The sequence below is a fragment of the Emiliania huxleyi genome (assembly GCF_000372725.1).
Source record: "Emiliania huxleyi CCMP1516 unplaced genomic scaffold EMIHUscaffold_73, whole genome shotgun sequence".
In the NCBI taxonomy this organism is placed as follows: Eukaryota; Haptophyta; order Isochrysidales; family Noelaerhabdaceae; genus Emiliania; species Emiliania huxleyi.
This window is the reverse complement of record NW_005196528.1, coordinates 154,110-172,018: the sequence shown is the minus strand read 5'-3', so window position 1 is coordinate 172,018 and position 17,909 is coordinate 154,110. Positions and strand designations below refer to the sequence as shown.

The window sequence follows — 17,909 nt, the reverse complement described above, 5'->3', positions numbered from 1 at the left end:
GGGGGGGGGGGGGGGCTCAGCCGTGCAAAAAGCATCAATTAATGGTAGCTAAAAATCTCTCTCAAGGCTGTGAATTCGCGGAGAGTAGAACATTTTATCCGGAACGTGCTACGTGGTATACATGTCACACACATGCACATGCGCATGTGCGTCGGTTTTCGGCAAATTTTTGGAATACGGTGGAAACGTATTCACACTGTACTCTGTAGGCCCAAAAGAGAAAGAGTCTGTCGGTAAATCCGGGTTAGCACGGGTTAGCACGGGTCAGTGCTCACTAACCCGGATCGAATTCGGTGCGCTCGACACACTTGTTTGTAGGCGGGTCTGTCTCGTACCATATACGGTTATCATTGCTCGTTCTCACAGGCAGGGCAAGAATGCCCATTCACACCCGACGCATCCCGCGCGCCTGTGAATAGCGTCTGGGAACGCTCCAGAAGATTTCTATCTACCCTGAACCGCCAACGGCGATTCGAACCCAGGTCCTCCTCCGATTCGAACCCAGGTCGTCCTCAGATTCGAACCCAGGTCCACCGACCATCGCATGGCCATGGGTCGAGCGGCTGACATCGTCATCGAGATGAGCGCCGATCATGTGTCGAGTGGCGGTCCCCGGTTCGAGCGGCCGACCCTGAGTTGGGAGAGAGATTTTAGTTTGTTTGAGTTGGCGGCTGTGGAGGAGTGGAAAATCTTGTGTCGGAGTGATGGTGATAAAAACATTTTTGTGCGGGTAGTGTATTAATCTTCTTTTCTGGGCAGACGCCATGTCATCGGACCTCCCAAACCCGTCGGCGGCCCGTGGCACAAGGCCGCGCGCGGGGAGGAGACGCTCGTGCCCCAGCTGTTCACGGCATCAGTGCCGGACCCGCGTACCGTGCAGGGTATTGTGCTTCTTCTCTCTGGTCGGGGGTGGTGTAGGAAATCATCAGCCCATAGGAACGGCGACCACTGCAGCCTTCAGCCATGGGCGGTGGCGGCGCCATCTGCGAATGATACACCGTCGCAAAACTGCATTCCTGGGTCGTGCGGAGATGCATCCGGTTTGGGTACCGGCGGATAGCAGGTGAACGCTAAGGTGGGTTTCGAACCAGTGACAACGCCCGTCTGGGTTTTTTTGCGCCGAGTCGAACTGCGGGATTCGAACTCGAGACCCAATGCAGTTTTGCGACGGTGTATCATTCACTCTATGCCACCGTTGCATATCCTCCGGATATGCAACGGTGGCATAAAGTGAATGATACACCGTCGCACCATCGAAGTGCCAAAGTCCAAGGCGGAGAAGTGCAGTCCTATGCGACTGCTCACGTCTCGAGGAGCGGCTCAGCGCTGGCCGCTGCTGGTAAACTTCTCCACACACGCCGTGTCTGTAGCCTGGCGTTTGTGCCCGGTCCATGCCGCGTCCTGTGCCCTCGAGTTCATTTCAACAAAACAATGTCGGGTCGCCCGCGGCACAAAAACCGCTACTCGTAGACCGCGTCTCGAGCGCTTTCCACCGCGAAAAACGATGTGCGGGTGTCCTCCGACCGAGAGAGGATCTTGCCTGTCCCCATGGACTATGCAACAGAAAAGGAACAGATCAAACCCGCACGGGCGGTGTATTCTTTCTTTCTTGCAGTGACTTCGCCCTACAGCCTAATAGTGTACACCGACTTCCTTCCTGAGTTGTCTAGTTATTATCTCAACATCTCTTTTCTTCCAATCTCGCCGCCTCGAGCTCGCCACTGTTTCGTATCGCCCTCGGTCTTCCTCTGGATCATCTCGCTGTCCGCCGCAATAATCTTCCTCCAGAAGCTGACAAAGACCTTCTCCCGCTGTGGCCTCGCGTTGCGAAAGCGCCAGCTGAGCAGCGACGGTTGGCGCACGTACTGCTCGAGGTCCGCCTCGGAGGCGTACACCATGTCGGAGCCATGCGCGAGCAGCGGCCGCAGCGCATCTGGACAGTTGCAGACGGGGACGACGCCGAGTCCCACCGCCTCCCAGTGGCGGAAGCAGTCTGGCCGATCGCCGATGGGCGACACGACGAAGCGAGAGCCGGCGAGCCGGCGGCAGTAGCTGGTGTAGTTTTCGATCCTGTGCACGCCCCTCCGGACAAAGTAGGGCCGCAGCGCCTCCTGGTACTCGGTGAGGTTAAGGAGGATCGTGCGCACCCTCGAGGTGGCACGCAGCGGCGAGAGGAAGAGGTCCTCGGCCTTTGGGACGTCGCCATACTCGCGAAGGCACCGGCGGTACTGCTCCGCCTTGTAATAGTCGATTCCGTAGGGGATGATGCGGTACTTGTCGTGGTACTCGGACGGCACCACCAGCGCGTTCTGAGAGTACCAGCGCACAACGTGCTTCGAGCTGAGCACGCGCTCCACGTCCTCGATAGTGACAAATCCGAGCCGGAGCTGGTACGCGTGTGGCAGCTGTCCACCCTTTGGCAGGACCTCGATCGCTGGCTTGAGCCACTGACCCGTAATAAGAACAATGCCGGCAGTCAAGAGTGGGAGCAGCTTCCTTATGAATAATGGGAACAGGTTCACCTGAGGGCGAGCGCGGCGAAACCCGTCAGAGCACATGGGCAGCGGCGGCGAGCAGGGCTAGTGGAGGAGGGCGGAACCTGCACATGCAGCACCGCTCCGGCTGGAAGCGTCTTTATCCCGCGCGCCACCTCGGCAAGCTGTTGGCGGGTGAGCGAACTGCTGTTTCGGCTCTGCAGGCAGTAGTCTTGGTGCAGCGTCGTGTTTGTGATGTACTGCGCCATGTCGAATGCAAACAGCGGAGTCGCCGAGACGGCACGCAGCTTGTTGCAAGCAACCTCCCAGCCCAAGTAGTGGGTCGCGACGTAGTAGGGCATCATTGGTGTCACTATTTTCTGGCACACTGAATGCTCGACCTTTACAGGTGGAGGCGGCGCGGGTGAGGGCGGCAGTCGGCGTTGCAGATGTGCAAGCCGGCGCTGCTGCGCAAGCTGCGGAGGGTGAAGCGCGCTGTCAGCACTCCATCGTGCGCACACGAACGACAGGAGGAACAGCAAGCATACCGCCCGGCGCATATCTGCTCGGTGCGTATCTGAAGCGACACAGAGCAGCAGCCATGCGGCAGTAGTACAGCGAAGCGGGCCAAATGCAACGTAAAGTGTTCGTAAAATTAATCGATAGTAGTGGCATGAAGGTTGCAGCGAGAATCGGCGAGGCACTGCGCGAAGAGAGAGAGGAAGGGGCAGACGCCCAAGGGTGGGCGACGGCTAGCACCACAATCCTCGCCGCTTTCCTCCCACTGTGATTGATTCAACAATGCACCTAACACTGTGATTCTGTGTGAGCTCTGTGTCTTGATTTGCCAACAATACACCTATACACACTCACCTACACACTCACCCACTCCTCTCCTTAAAATCCCTGTGTGGTGGCGGCGTGCCGTCCCCCATCCCTCCCTTGGGTTGTATGTTTTCTTTCTTTCTTTCTTTCTCGCCCTCCCTCACTGGTGTGCTCATTGGGGGGGTTGTCATAACAAACACGGTACAGGATCGAGGTGCACGCCGCTGAGGGACCCCAGACGCCAGAGCGCAGAGGGTAGATCGAGCGGTGACGTTTAGCTTATGGGGAACGACGGAGACGGGGTGTAGGCTGTAGCTCTTGTTTCATACGCCCGAATGCAACGCAATCGGTGTCGCTCCCCAACGCAACTTCTCTCTGTCAGCAGTACTCGAGCAGTTGTAAGTACAAGCGAATAAGGCCGACAGAGACCCCCCGATCCACAACAAAGTCCAACCAAAGCAGGTGTCTGCCTTGCGTTTGGCGAGAGACTGCGACAAGAGATAAGACGGGTCGGGTCGGGGCGGGTGATGGAGCATGGAGGAGCAGGGGAATTCGGACGGCGGCTCTTGTGGAAGCCGTGTTCTGCGCCTTGTCCCTAAAGAAAGAAAACACATACAACCCAAAGGAGGTATGGATAATATACCTAATACATAAAGGAGGGATGGGGGGAAGGCACGCCTTCTCCATTTGAAGCGTGCTTGAGGCTTTTTTCCGTTCCTGGTTGATTGTGCTCGACCGTCCTCGCGGTGTGCTGCACAGCTCTCACAACGTTAGGCAGGACACCGTGCGCGCCCTCGTGAGGAAGTTCCAGCATGTCCGACGTCCAGTCCCTGCTGCTGCAGACCATCTTATGGTCCATCATCCTCGAGTGCGTCGTAATGGGCTCCTCGCGGGTCCTCAAGTGGCCTGTGCTCGTGCTCCTCATCTTGTGGATGGCGGTGGACCTGGTATGCTATGCGCTTGTGCGGCTTCTCATTCGCGGGGTCGACCTCATTCAGTCCGCCCTGCGGCCGGGCGACATCTCTGCGCTCCTCGAACGACTCGACAATGCAAAAGACTACCAATCGTGGTTCGCATTGGCCGAGGCAGCGGACGAGAAGGAGGGCCGCATGGCTTGGCGGCGCGAGCAGCACTCTCGGCTCTTCGACGCGAACGCTGTCACGAGGATGACTGCGCGCCTCGCACAGGCTCGCGCAAGAAATGACGTTCCAGCAGTCATTGCCGCTCTGCAGGGCTGCCTTGTCACAAACGCGTACGGCGTGAATCGGGAGCAGAACTACCTGTTTGCGCGGACCGGGCCAAAGCTACCCGTACAGAATTTTGTCAGCGAGGTCTGCACTTCGATTCGTTGGCTGCAGAGCACCGGTCAAACCGCGTCGAGGGCAGAGGCGGAGGCCACGCTCGTCGCCGTAGAGCGCGAGCAAGCATCGCATGGCAACCCAGCGCTGATGCTAAGCGGTGGTGCCGCTCTCGGAACGTACCACTTCGGCATCCTGAAGGGGCTCTTCCTACACAGCTGCCTCCCGTCGGTAATCTTTGGCGCGTCCGCGGGCTCGATCGTCGGCTCGCTCGCGTGCTGTTGGACCGACGACGAGCTGCGCGACTTCTTTCAGACAGACGAGGGGTTTGAGACTCTGTGGCGGGTGATGGGGCCGGAGAATGGACCCTTCCAAGGCCGCCTTGGGACCAGGCACCACGATCCTCCTTCCCCGCCCCCATTCTCACCACGCCCCCCCTCTCCCCCGCCTAGGGTCCACTTGGTGGAAGATCTGGCGCCGCGCTAAGCAGGGATTCATATACGACGCGGAGCCGTTTCGGGAGCAGCTCAAGTTCTTCACCAAGGGACTCACCTTTCTTGAGGCCTATGAGCGCTCCGGCCGCACTCTGGTCATCTCCGCCACGCCATTCCGCGTTGGGCACTCAGGGGGCGGGCACGGCCCGCCTCTCATGCTCAACTATCGCGATGCGCCCAATGTGGACATCGCCTCCGCCATCTGCGCCTCGTCGGCCGTGCCAGGACTCATGGACAAGACCGCGCTCCTGGAGAAGGCGCCCGACGGTTTCCTGCGCACATTTGGCGGCGACGACGAGGCCTCCTCGGCCAACGGCATGCGCGATGGCAGTTTTGAGGCCGACATGCCTCTTCAATACCTCGCAGCGCATTTTGGCTGCTCCTTCGCCATCGTCTCTATGGTGAACCCGCAAGCGCCCAGCGCGCTCAGCCTGTTCTTGTTCACCTTGGGAGAGGGGGGTGGGGGTCCACCTCCCTTGGGTGCGGGCTGGCGGTCAGGCTTGCGCTTGACCGCCTTGCCCGGCGGCTTGCGGCCAGGGTTCCTAATGGTGAACCTGTCCGGCATGCCGCCCTTCCCAACCCTGGTCCACCCCTCGGGCGACTCGTTGGGCTGGGGTTGCTGCACCTGTTGGTGCTGCGGGTGTGCCTGCGGTGCTGCGGCCGGAGCTGCAGCGGCGGCAGGCGGTGCTGCGGGCGGTGCCGCGGCGGAGGTGGCAGCAGGCACAGGCTGCGGTGGGGCACTGCCCTCCTTGGCCTGCTGCCGCTCCCTGTCCCTCTCCCACTGGGACTGGGGCTGGACAATGAACTGCTTGCCCATGGGCGTCGGGTTGACGCTGAAGCTCCACCAGTTGCGCTCCACGGCGAGCTGCGAGAGGATGCGAATCATCGCCTCGTCTTGCGGCGCCACCGCCTCTCCTGTGGCTTGCGCGCATAGTTTGAGCCTGGCCGCAACGGACGGGCCATCGCGAGCGTCGGCCATGGCCCCGTTTCGCCGTTTTGTAAAGTTTCCTTCGCACAGCGGGCTGTACAAGATATTGTTCCCTATCTTCGCATGCTCGTCGTTGGTGATATCCGCGCGAGGTCATACGCCACAGGCCAGCAATCACTCGATGATGAGACTACACTGATGTATAGACAGACGCGTGTGGTATTACAAGATAGACTCACATGGTCACAAGTGTTTGGGAAACGCCAGCACTCGACACGACGAAGGTGTATTGGGCCCGAAGGCGCGGTGAACACAACCGCCTCGAGCGTACCGCTCAAACACGAGCCGAGGGAGGGTGGAGGCGGCGGCGAAGAGGCGGGAGAGCTGGGTCCAGTGCGCTCTGCTGCTGGGGGGGGGTCCGGACCCCCCCCCCAGCAGCAGCGCTCTGCTGCTGGGGGGGTCAGACCCCCCCCCCCCCTAGCAGCAGGGATGTAGTTGTGCAGGGGGGTACCGAGCAGTGTGCGGCCGCTCCCACCCAGCGAAAGTCCGAGAAGAGAGCTTCCTCAGCCACTCGAATCTCTCGATGTGTTCCTCTCTCTTCATTACTTTATGCGCGCCGTACAAGCCTCATCATTGAGCTGGATCCACCTCTGCAGTTCAGCCCGTTGTTGAGCCTATGGGTTACCGTATGCTTAAAAGACTTATATGACGAAAAACGCACTATCCCCAACATAAGTCATAACCCTCTAAATAAAGCCGTACACCCAACCCCACGCGGGCAAGAGTCCTGTGCGGGCGTGGAGAGGTAAGGTGACTGCGGCTACGGCTGTGGCCTGTGCGCGCGCTACCGGGGGGCCTACGGCTGCCGCGAGCGGAGCAGCGGAGGCGGTCTGGACTCTGTGGAGAGAGCGCACTCGCTCCTCTCTCTCGTCTCTGACACGCACACTCGGATCTCGGTCCACACATAGAGCTCTACAAGAATAGCCGGCGCGCTTCAGCGCGAATGTCTGGCCTTGGCTGGGGACGCACGCTGCTCTCGCTGGAGCGCTCACAACGCAATAGGCGTGAGGTCCGAGATTCGTGCTTGAAGCGCTTGGCGTTGAAATTCCTTTTCGGCCAACGTTACTCGAGCGAGTTGACGTTACTGCAAGGGTTCGTGAGTTGTGGGCCCACGCAGAAGGCAGCGCCTGTCTGCAAGCCGAGCCACGTCAGCGCTCGGCGCCGAGGCACGTTGCCGCCCTCTCGCAGCGAGTCGTCGCGGTTGCGCTGCGTGTTGAAGCCGACCGCAGCTAGCGCGGCTGCGGCGAAGAAGGCGGCGCCACCAGCGACTGGGTCGATGGGCTCGATGCACTGCCCGGCGTTTGCCAAGACGGCGTCCGAAGCGGACACCCTGCGGCCGTGAATGATGACCTCAGCGCCGCTCCGCTGCGCCAGCAACAGCGCGTCGGTGAGGGACAGCCCGAGGAGGAGGAGCAGAGGAGACGGCATACACACACACACACACACTGGCGAGGTACTCCCACGCTCTCGGGGTTCTAGTCTGGCCGAGTCAACCCGAGAGGCTGGGGCGAGCCTTTGGCGAGCAGCGTTCAGTTGTCCCAGCGCGCTCTACGGCCAGAAAGAAGAATTCCGCGCTCCCACTCCACCTTCCCTCACCGTTACGCAGAAAGGCGAGAGAAGCAGCGAGAGCAAGGCAGACGGCAGCGGCGTCTCAGAACGAGGCCGAGGAGAGCGATGAGTAAGGGGAAGAGACAGCAGGAGAGAGAACGACGAGAGTGGGAAGAACGCGAGGTGGCATGAAGGTCGCTGCGAGAATTGGTGAGAAACTGCGGAGAGAGATAGGAAGTGGTAGACGCCCAAGGGTGGGCGACGGCTAGCACCACACTCCTCTCCTTAAAATCCCTGTGTGGTGGCGGCGTGCCGTCCTCCCATCCCTCCCTTGGGGTGTCTGTTTTCTTTCTTTCTTTTACCTTCCCTCACCTACAACTCTCTAATGGAGTACTTGGGATTTTTTTCTCGTCGGGATATTTTTCTTTTTTGCGCGATTTTTCACTTGTTTTCATGGGAATTCGGCGTACTTGCGGCCACGCTATCACGCACGCCTTGCGACAGCCTGTCGGCGCTGCTGACCGTGCCATGCTGCACAATTGATCACCCGCATAGCTCGCGGCCTTAGTATCCAGCATTCAGTGACGACCTGATCGTAGGCCAGTAGGAAGGTGTCCTTCCAGCTGCGTGCACGCTTCTGGCGCAATGCGCGTCGCCTCGGATTGGCTGCTGGCACTCTCGAGGCTATGCCTACACAGCCTCGCGCGCATGGGCAGTCAAGAGGGACCACGCACCTTCTCAGGACAGCGCCGGTGCCTCTCTCTTGGACCGGCAAACTTGGTGGTCTCGTGTCACCAATGTGGGACCAGTGCGGCATCGCGCCATCGACAGCTCTGAACTGCGCCTCACCACTGACCGGAGGAAGGCCGCCAAGTGGGCCAGCACCGGCCGCACATTGTGGCAGCAGTCAGCAGTGCATGTCTGATAGCTAGAGCAGCAGCGTCAGGGTCGCAGGGTCGGATCGTGTCAAGCCTCTCGCCCGGCCGGCCGCGTGCAGACGTCGGCCTGTCTGCTGTCTGGAGTGATCTGTCGGCGGTCAGTACGACCGATCAGGTTGGAGTTTTCTGGTGGTTGGAGGGTCTACCTGTGTGTACTCCTCGAGATCTCTCCAAATCTGCCCTCTGATTAACTTAGCTTAATCGGGAAGTCGGTACTAGTAGAGACTAGTAGAGCCGGAGGCAGCCCCGTTTCCGCACTGCTGCGCGGCGCACGGTGCCTCCGGGGCCCCCCGCCCCCCCCCAGAGGACTGGTGCCTCATATGCTGCCTCCCTGCGGATGCTGCCGGCGAGCCTGGTGGTCCGCTGTACTACAAGGATGTGCTGACTCGACTTCTTCCCGAATTCTTCTTACTACCACCACGACTCGGAACGCGAATGTGACAGGACCATCAGGTCCTTCGGCCACCAAAGCGAGATCACCCGGAGAGCAGCTGAGCCTGCCTCTGGCCTCGCCTCCCTCTCCTTCAGGCATTCGTGGTATCCTATGGGTCGTCCAGAGTATCGACATCTGGCTTGTCAGCCGCCCCACCGAGGGCACCATGAAGTACAGCGATCGCCACCTCGCTGGCCTCTCCGCAAGGCCCCCCGACCGCGTCGAACTCATCGGCGCGGGCTCTCTCGGCTACGGGACCGGCCCCAGCTTCGGCTGAGGGCTGACAAGCTGCCGAGCCCAAATCACTGTGAGAGTCGTGATTTCTTGTTGGTTTTCTACAATCTCTCTCTCAGGTCCCGGGTCCTTTCTTGCGATGTGGAACTACGCGCGAAGAGATTTGGGATTCTTCTTTTTATGTTCTTGTTGTGTATCGCTATCTTTTTCCGCGGCAAACCGGGTCGCCAGGGTTTCAATTTTTTCCGGGGTATGGGTTGCGTGAAATCCGGCACGGTTTCACGCCTGCTCTGCTGAGGGGAGGGAGGGGCCGGGCTCATAACGGCGAGTCGAGCTCCTGCCTCTGGCCCCCCTGTGATATTCTCCATGTGCAGTGAGATGTAAAAAACGGACGTCCGTCGGCGCAACTTCTCGTTGGCAGGTTCGTCGCGGTCGTGCCAGCTCTCTGCTCTGGGTTCTGATTTCAGTCGAGTATGGTACGCTCGACCGGGGCGCCAAAAGGATGGAGGTTCGCAAGGCCTTTTACCGCGCCGCCAAGGCGCGGCAGTTCCAGGCGGCGTGGGACCTGCTCGCGTCGGCCCGCCGGTCGGGCGTCGCCGACAAGCACATGTACGGCGTCGGCCTCTCGATCGCGTCCTCCGCTGGCCGTACCGGGTGGGTGGATGCCCTGTGGCGGGAGCTGCGGCAAGCGCCTGAGCTGCGGCGAACGCGCGAGCGGCAGCCGAGCGAAGGCCAATCCGCCAGGCTCAACGCGCCGCTCTGCACCGCTCTCATCACCGCGTTCGGGAGCGACCGGGACGGCTCGCGGCTGGGCAGCTGCCGCGCAGTGCTGCAGTGGGCGGTCGAGCACGGCATCGCAAACACCACCACGTACAACGCCTTTCTGCACTGCGCGAGCCGCTCAATCGGAGGAACGGCGTCGGCGCGGCGCGGCCGGCGGCGCGGCGGCGCGGCAGCGAGTGACGATACGTCGGTGCGCCGCCGCCGCTAGATTCCGCCTCCCGAAGCGCACCCGAGATGGACGGCTCTCACAACCGCGCGAGAGCTGCTGCTCACACCCCGTCCCGTTCACAGACCCTGTCCACAAAGAAGAGAGACTCCCTCCATTGCGCCTGGGCGCTAGCCTCTGAGAGGTGACGCGTTCTCACCACAGGCGACTGACGCGGCCGCCCTGGCAGTGGCGATGACGGACCAGGCGCTGGCCCAGATGGGTGAGCTCGGCGTCGCGAGGGACGCGCGGACCGCGGCGAGCGCGATCACCGTGTATGGACGCGCAGGGCGGGATCTAGCCGAGATCTAGACAGCCGAGATCCAGCCGAGATCTAGACGAGATCCCGCCGAGATCCAGCCGAGATCCAGCCGGGACCTGAGATGTCCGAGACTGTCAAGACATGTCCCGCAGGCGGCTGGACCGGGCGAGGGACGTGTACGAGGAGAGCGGCGACGTGGCCGACACAGTGGTAGGCAACGCCCAATATAATGTATAATCTAGTAATCGACACAGTGGTGGGCAACGCCCTCATCGTATTATAATTAATTAATGATTAACCTCCCTTATTAATAATTAACACAGCGGTAGGCAACGCCCTCATCGCCGCGGCGGCGCGCGCGGGCGACGCGGTGCTCGCGCATAGACCAGAGATACTGATGCACACACACACATACACACACACACGCACACGCACACACACATACACACACACACACACACACACACACACGCACACACACACACACACACACACGCACACACACACGCACACACACATACACACACGCGCACACACACATACACACACGCGCACACACACACACACACACACACACACACACACGCTCACACACACACACACACACGCACACACACACACACACACACACACAACACAACACACACACACACACACACACACACACACAACACAACACACACACACACACACACACACACACACACACACACACAACACAACACACACACACACACACACACACACACACACACACACACACACACACACACGCACACACACACACGCTCACACACACGCTCTCTCTCTCTCTCTCTCTCTCTCTCTCTCTCTCTCTCTCTCTCTCTCTCTCTCTCTCTCTCTCTCTCTCTCTCTCTCTCTCTCTCTCTCTCTCTCTCTCTCTCTCTCTCTCTCTCTCTCTCTCTCTCACAGCTCCTTGGCGCTCGCTCGAGGTGCTCGCACTCGACACGCTGGCCTCGCTCGGCGACGCTGCGTCGATCGTCTCGTACAACGCGGCGCTGCAGGCGCTGGTCAAGAGCGACCAGTCGCTCGACCGCGTCGCCCACGCGCTCGAGCTGCGGCGGGCGATGGCCGAGGCGGGGCTGGCGGAGGACGAGGCCTCCGTCTCGAGCTTGCTCGCCATCTTCGGCGACGGCCCACTCGGCGAGGAGCTGCTCGCCGAGCGGAGCTTGCAGCAGCAGCAGCAGCAGCAACAACAACACCAGCAGGGCCAACCGCAGGGGCAGCAGCAGCAGCAGCAGCAGCAGCAGCAGCAGCAGCAGCAGCAGCAGCAGCAGCAGCAGCAGCAGCAGCAGCGTGCGACGCCGTGGGCGAGCGACGGCGGCGTCGAGCCGTCGACACCAGAGCGGCAGCCGCGCGGCGTGCTCTCCTTCCCCCTCTCCTTCCCCCTCTCCTTCACCGCCACCGGCGTGAAGCCCGCGTCGGGTGCGCGGCTCAGCCAGGCGGGGCGGGCGCGCGGCGGCGCAGGCTCTCCCCGGTGTACTCCCCGGGCGGCTCCAGCGATCCAGACCGACTTGCGAGGCATGACTCGCCCCGCAGCCGCGATTGCGCTGCGGCGGGCGCTGCGCGGCGCGGCAGGCGGCTCTAGATGCCGAGCGAGGGGAGCCGGATTGTGCACATGCACAGCTACATCTGTGGATCTGGACTATGCACATGCCGCCCCAGACACCGCCTGCCACAGTTCGAGGCCCCTCGTGGTGTGTGCGGCACTGCGCTGAAGACGCCTGGGGCCGTCTCAGACTGCCCCTCGTGCCCACGCGAGGTAGCATGTTTCCGTACGCCCCCCCCCCCCCTTGGAGACTCCGCTGCACCCGTGGACAAAGGTCGTACGTACTTTGAGCTGCCTGGGAGATGTGCGCATTAGGCCGACGCCGCCGCTCGGGGCGAGCAGCTCGGCGGCGGCTGGGAGATCATCACGCGGACGCCTCTGAAGCACACGATGCGCCGCTCGTCGGGCGGGTAGACTCGCGAGTGGTGTACTCAAGCAGAGAGGTGGACTCAAGCAGGCACGGGATGCGCCGCGCTCCGGACGGGTCGCTGCACGCGCTCACGGCCGCCTTCCTCAGCGGCGCGAGCATCGGGTGCGAACAGTGCCGCGCGGCGCCGACAGGTTGACTGGAGTACGAGTTCCTGACCCTCGTCCCTCGCCCCCTAGGTACGAGAACGTGCCGCGCGGTGTCGTCGTCGGGACGAGGCGAGGCGTCTGTCGTTGGGAGATGCAGCCGAGATGCAGCCGAGATGTGGCCGAGATGTGCCGAGGCGTGGCTGAGGTGTGGCGGGGATGTGGCGGGGATGTGGCGTGTTCGTCGGGCGAGGCGTCTAGGAGAGGGGGGGGGGAGTGGAAAGGTGTTCTCACCCCACGTGTGTGCACCCTGCCTTTCCTTCTCGACACTGCAAGTCGCGCCGGTCTCAGGTGTGTCAGGTGTGTGGAGTCTTGGGGCTGTGTCTGCTTGCCCCACCACCACCTTGTGTGTGCGGAGAGGTCTACCTTACCTGCCTTAGGCGGCTCGAGCGCGCGGCGGCGAACGAGACGGTCGCGCAGCGGACACGGACCACTCTGACATGCTGCATGCTACACGTCCAGGACACGTCCTGTAGGTCGCGCAGCGGACGCAGACCATTCTGAAGGGGTCGCTCGTCCGCGTGGGCCTCGCGCTCAGCGCGGTGGCGGCGGTGAGCCTGATCCCGAGGCTGGCGGCGCTCGTGTGACGTGAGCGACATACTACTATTAGTCTCAAGTCTCACAGGCAGAGCCGACGGAGTGAGAGGAGAGAGCGAGGAGCGAGATCCGAGGGCGGGGTGAGTTCCTGGCACTTTCCTCTGCCATTATTTGGAGTGAGTGCATGTACGTCTGTCGTCTCAGACTCCACCGGTCCCGGTCCTTGGGCCTATATCTCCATCAAAATCCATCTCTCCTCTTGACCCGCCCACGGCCCAGCCCCCCAGGCATCCCTCTCGTTTGGGTTGTCTGTTTTCTTTCTTTTCTCAGCAACTGCAGTGTCACGCCCGACTGTTCACGCTGTTCTTCACCGGTTCCTAACTGACTAACTTCACGTGGGGCTAGCACGGCACGCACACACATGGCAAGACACTAAGGGCGTCTACGCCCTCAGCAAGACCTGACTGGCTAGACGGCCGAAGCTACACGACCGACTCACCGAGCACGACACAGCACGAGCTCGGGGGAGGGGGCTGCACGACCGCACTCCGCCCCGGCACGAGCTTCTTCTCGATTCTTCGTGCTTGGAGCGCGCGCGCACGCCAGACCCCGCACCTCACACCACGCCCGTTGCACCGACACACCCACGACGTGCACGCCGACAGTTCCTTCGCCCCGCCCCGGTCACGCCTCCCGCCCCACCGCCTTCTCGCGTGCCACGCCGGCGGCGGTGGTGGTGGGACGGCCACCCTCGGGCGAAGGCCCTTCAGTAGATCACAGCCTCCTTGCTCGCCTGGAAGGAGGGGCCACCTGTGCGGATACAGAACCCACCAATTCGTCACATCACGAAGGCCTCGCTTAGCGCCTGCCTCAGAATGAGACCGCCTTGGGCGGCTCCTCCTCCTCCACCGCCTCCTCGTAAACCTCGTCCGCCGCAGCCTATTCCCGCCCCGACGCTGTGAAGAGGCGCTCCTCTCTCGCCACGACCCCCCCCCCCCCTCCCCCCTCCCCGCCTCGGACGCAGACGCAGACGCAGACGGAGACGCAGACGGCGCCGGCTCAGCGGTGACGGGCTCCGCAGCCTGCCGGGGTACCGGGGGGGGGCGGGGCGGGGGGCGCGACTTTGGCGCGAGTCTCCAGAGACCACAGAGAGACGCCCCTCGGTACGTGGTGTTGCTGACACGCGGCACGGCGAGGCACGCGGCACGCGAGGCGCCGGGCGGCCGCAGACACGTCCCGTGAGGTCTCGGAGCAGAAGAACGCCTCGAGTGCCCCGTGTGTCAGTAGGCCTTCCTTCCGCAGCTAGGGCCTGCTGCTTCCGCAGCTAGGGCTTTGCACACCGGCGCGCCAGTCGGCTCGGCGGGTGCGATCAGCGCGGCGAGCCTGCAGCGCGCGGGCACACATGAGCTGAGGGCGAGTCCTGCCCCTGAACCCTGCCCCTGAACCCTGCCCCTGCCCCTAACCTTGCCCCTGCCCCTGCCCCTGCCCCTGCCCCTGCCCCTGCCCCTGCCCCTAACCATGACCTTGCCCCCGCCCCCTGGGGTGCGAGCGCGGTGTATCTGTCGTGCATCGCTGGAACACGCAGTACGCTGGGGCAGAGCCGGCATCCGCTGCTCGGTGCGCTCTCTAGCTGGAGAGGATGCGATAGGCACCCTGCCCTGTCTTGACTGTGTGTCTGTGTGCTGCTCCAAGTGTGTGGCCGTCTCTCCGTCTCGCTCACTCATCTGCCCACGCCGCCCGGTGTCCTCGCACCTCGATCTCGCACCTCGATCTCGCACCTCGATCTCGCACCTCGATCTCGCACCTCGATCTCGCACCTCGATCTCGCACCTCGATCTCTCCACCGCGCATCTACCAGCGGCGGGCCACTCGAGTCGCGCGCGAGCTCCGCGCGGCACCGGGAGCGAGTCTAGCCGCGCCGCCTGCAGAGAGCACACACAGAGAGAGGGGCAGCTCGGCAAGTGGTCAGGAGCCCACCCGTGACTAGCCGACCGCAGCGACAGCACAGAGAGCCCCCCTGGCCAGCCAACCAGCTCGTGTAAGCTCGTGTACTCTCGTGTAATCTCGTGTAATCTCGTGTAATCTCGGCCCGCCTGCAGGGTGAGCTATGTGTGTATCTAAGCTCGTGTACTCTCGTGTACTCTCGTGTACTCTCGTGTAATCTCGTGTAATCTCGTGCACTCTCGTGTAATCTCGTGTAATCTCGGCCCGCCTGCAGGGTGAGCTCAGAGAGAAGCACGCGCGCACGCCCGCTCAGCGCGACGAGTCGGTCGAGCGAATGCACGTCGGCGAGCAGCTCCGCCGGCCGCTGCACCGCCGCGCGTGCCGCGCCCGACACCTGCGCGATACCGTCGGAGGAGTAGCTCCCCCCCACTACGACGACAGCTAGTGACTACTCCACAACTCGCTCGTGGTGCCGTCGGTGATCGGTGGGCTCCTCCGGCTCATTCAAGCTAACTAGCCGCTCGCGAGCGATGCGCTGCTCGGCACCTTCCCGTCGGTGAGCTCCTCCGAGAGAGCGGCGGTGGCGGCGTGGAGGCGGTCGAGGCTGTGCTGCGCCTGTTCACAGCCAGAGGTGTGAAGAAACGCTGTTCACAGCCGGACGAAGCGGTCGAGGCTGTGCTGCGCCGCGCCGCGCGCGAGCGAGGGGAGGTCCTCCTAGCACACACACCAAGAACCATGATGCACCTTCATGTGTCGCCCTGCCGAGCGGAGCCGAAGTGCAGGAGATCAATGCTAAGCCAGGCCCTGGCACGCCAACCGTCATCACCACACACGGTAGTCACGCTGTAAGAGTGCCACGTCTTGCAGGCCATGCAGGCCGGCCTGCACGAGCCGCCGCGTGTCGCGCGCGAACGCGTCGCTCAGCACGTACTCGCGGTACGCGACCTAGCGACCAAGGACCGCGTCTTCACTCACGGTGAGGCGCAGTCGGCCAGCCCTCGCGCCGGAGCGCGACCAGCTTCTCGTACTGCAGCAGGTCGCACGCCGTCTCGCGAAGTGCCTCGGCCGTGGCGACGGGGTGGGCGCGCGCCTGAGGGCAGGAGCCCCAACGCGCATTGAGAGAGCAAAGGTCGGTGCGCGTGGGCGGGCAGACCCCCCCGCCCCCCCCACCCCCCATCCAACCCCCCTCACCCCACAGGCCTCTGTGATGACACGAGTCGTGTCACTGTCAACTGGCCTCCCGTGTGCGAGGCCCGGTGCGCGGGGGCCAGGCCCGGTGCGCGTGGGCCAGGCCCGGTGCGCGTGGGCCTCGTGCAGCGCGTCGAGGGCGCGCGCCAGCCGCTTGTCGGCAAGCAGCGCCTCCTTCTTCTCCACCAGCGCCGCCTTCCGGTCGGCGATCTTTGCAATGTAGGGAGCCGCGGCGGCCCTCGCCGGCACAACGATCCGCTCGGTGGCGAGCTCTTTGCCCTCGGCGAGGACGGCGGCTCGTCCGTCGGCGCCTTCGCGGGCGAGAGTGACGCGCGCCGCGACCGCCTCCTTGTATTCCGCGACGACGGGCACGAGTTCTTCGTACTTTTCCTTGCTCTTCTCAAACAGGCCGCTCCCCTTCTCGTACAGCCGGGGAGCCGCCCTTTCGAGCAGCGCCGGCGCCTCCTTGACGAGGCCGGCGGCGGTCGTGCACGTGGCGAGCGCCTCGACCTGTGTGGCGACGCGGCGACGCAGGGTGCCGGCGTGTGTTGGGCGCAAGCTTACGGGCACGGTTGAGCGGCGTGTGTTGGGCGCAAGCTTACGGGCACGGTTGAGCGGCGTGTGTTGGGCGCAAGCTTACGGGCACGGTTGAGCGGCGTGTGTTGGGCGCAAGCTCATATGTGGTGAGCGCCTGCTTCTCGTTGAGGTACTTGTCGGCTCCTACTTTGTTGAGCACAGCCTCGACGAGAGGCACGCGAGTATCTGGGTCGTAGGCGCGAGCCGCATAGTCGTATAGCTCGTCCTTTGAGGGGATGGATGCGAGCATTGCCGCTGCCATGGCAGGTGAGCGGCGAGCCGACGTCAACGTTGATGCAGGCCGGATGCAGTTTGAATTCTTCTATCAAGAGGAGACCAGCAGGACTCTACTACACATACTCTCAGCCTCTCCTCCTACACGGCGTGATCACGCCAGCGGCGGCGGCCGCCTGGGGAGCGCATATGGCGGCGCAGGCGCAGGCGGCGGCGGCGGCACAGACGGCGGCGGCCAAATCCCACCCAGACGCCGTAGGCATATGACTGTAGGGCCCCAGAAGGCTAGCTGGTAGCTTCATTTGTAGTAGCACAGCCGCCGTGCTAGAGAGGGGGGTCCCCGCAGAGGTGGGGCGGGAGGGTTGAGAGAGAGACCCTGACCCATGACCATCCCATGACTACATGGACCACACTCACATGTCTTTGCATGTAATAGTTTTGTTATACCCTCATGGGGCACAAGAAAGAGGCTCTACGGGGTCTGACTGTGTACGGTCTGTGCTGCTGTCGGGCTGTCGGCGCTGCCTGTCAGGCCACTGTGTGCTTTCGGGCTGTCGGGCAGCTGTCAGGCTGTCACGTTAGGGCCTGACAGCGACGGAGCACCTCGACTGTCAGACTCTGCTGTCAGGCTGTCAGATACGTGCTGTCAGACTGTCGGAGAAAGTGCTGTCAGCGCTGTCAGGCTTGTCGGGCACTGTCAGGCGTTGTCCGGGGTTTGCTGTCCAGGCTGTCAGACCAGGGCTCAGCGGCGGAGAAGTCCAGGTCATCGCCGTCGGCGGAAGGCAAGGCGCCGGCCTTGACAAGG

At 62.6% G+C, this 17,909-nt stretch overlaps 5 protein-coding genes across 5 annotated transcripts in view; 2 read left to right on the top strand and 3 right to left on the bottom strand.

Moving 5' to 3' along the window:
* The window catches only part of EMIHUDRAFT_105948 (hypothetical protein), a gene marked incomplete at both ends in the record, with an annotated part of 5,521 nt that extends 2,682 nt beyond the window's left edge, over window positions 1-2,839 (bottom strand). The window contains 3 exons of the mRNA XM_005760934.1: window positions 1,252-1,297; window positions 1,723-2,522; window positions 2,600-2,839. Coding sequence (XP_005760991.1) covers window positions 1,252-1,297; window positions 1,723-2,522; window positions 2,600-2,839 — 1,086 coding nt within the window. The remainder of the gene's footprint in view (window positions 1-1,251; window positions 1,298-1,722; window positions 2,523-2,599) is intronic.
* A 1,272-nt stretch (window positions 2,840-4,111) lies between these two features.
* On the top strand, window positions 4,112-6,218 carry EMIHUDRAFT_217262 (hypothetical protein; the record flags this gene model as incomplete). The annotated part of the gene is made up of 3 exons (XM_005760933.1): window positions 4,112-4,942; window positions 5,088-5,550; window positions 5,629-6,218. The coding sequence occupies 3 exons, from the start codon at window positions 4,112-4,114 to the stop codon at window positions 6,216-6,218; spliced, it is 1,884 nt and encodes a 627-aa protein (XP_005760990.1).
* Window positions 6,219-7,141: 923 nt separating this feature from the next.
* Window positions 7,142-7,507, bottom strand: EMIHUDRAFT_105946 (hypothetical protein; the record flags this gene model as incomplete). The annotated part of the gene is made up of 1 exon (XM_005760932.1): window positions 7,142-7,507. The coding sequence occupies one exon, from the start codon at window positions 7,505-7,507 to the stop codon at window positions 7,142-7,144; it is 366 nt and encodes a 121-aa protein (XP_005760989.1).
* A 2,227-nt stretch (window positions 7,508-9,734) lies between these two features.
* EMIHUDRAFT_105945 (hypothetical protein) lies at window positions 9,735-13,212 on the top strand (the record flags this gene model as incomplete). The annotated part of the gene is made up of 8 exons (XM_005760931.1): window positions 9,735-10,205; window positions 10,386-10,443; window positions 10,812-10,852; window positions 11,436-11,928; window positions 12,327-12,356; window positions 12,467-12,584; window positions 13,006-13,036; window positions 13,102-13,212. 8 exons carry the CDS (start codon window positions 9,735-9,737, stop codon window positions 13,210-13,212), a joined length of 1,353 nt encoding a protein of 450 aa, XP_005760988.1.
* A 305-nt stretch (window positions 13,213-13,517) lies between these two features.
* Window positions 13,518-17,132, bottom strand: EMIHUDRAFT_465517 (hypothetical protein; the record flags this gene model as incomplete). The annotated part of the gene is made up of 12 exons (XM_005760930.1): window positions 13,518-13,972; window positions 14,048-14,101; window positions 14,176-14,244; window positions 14,503-14,545; window positions 14,993-15,084; window positions 15,375-15,500; window positions 15,653-15,721; window positions 15,791-15,820; window positions 15,989-16,051; window positions 16,122-16,196; window positions 16,298-16,804; window positions 16,935-17,132. 12 exons carry the CDS (start codon window positions 17,130-17,132, stop codon window positions 13,937-13,939), a joined length of 1,362 nt encoding a protein of 453 aa, XP_005760987.1. The 3' UTR covers window positions 13,518-13,936.
* Between the last annotated feature and the right edge of the window lie 777 nt (window positions 17,133-17,909).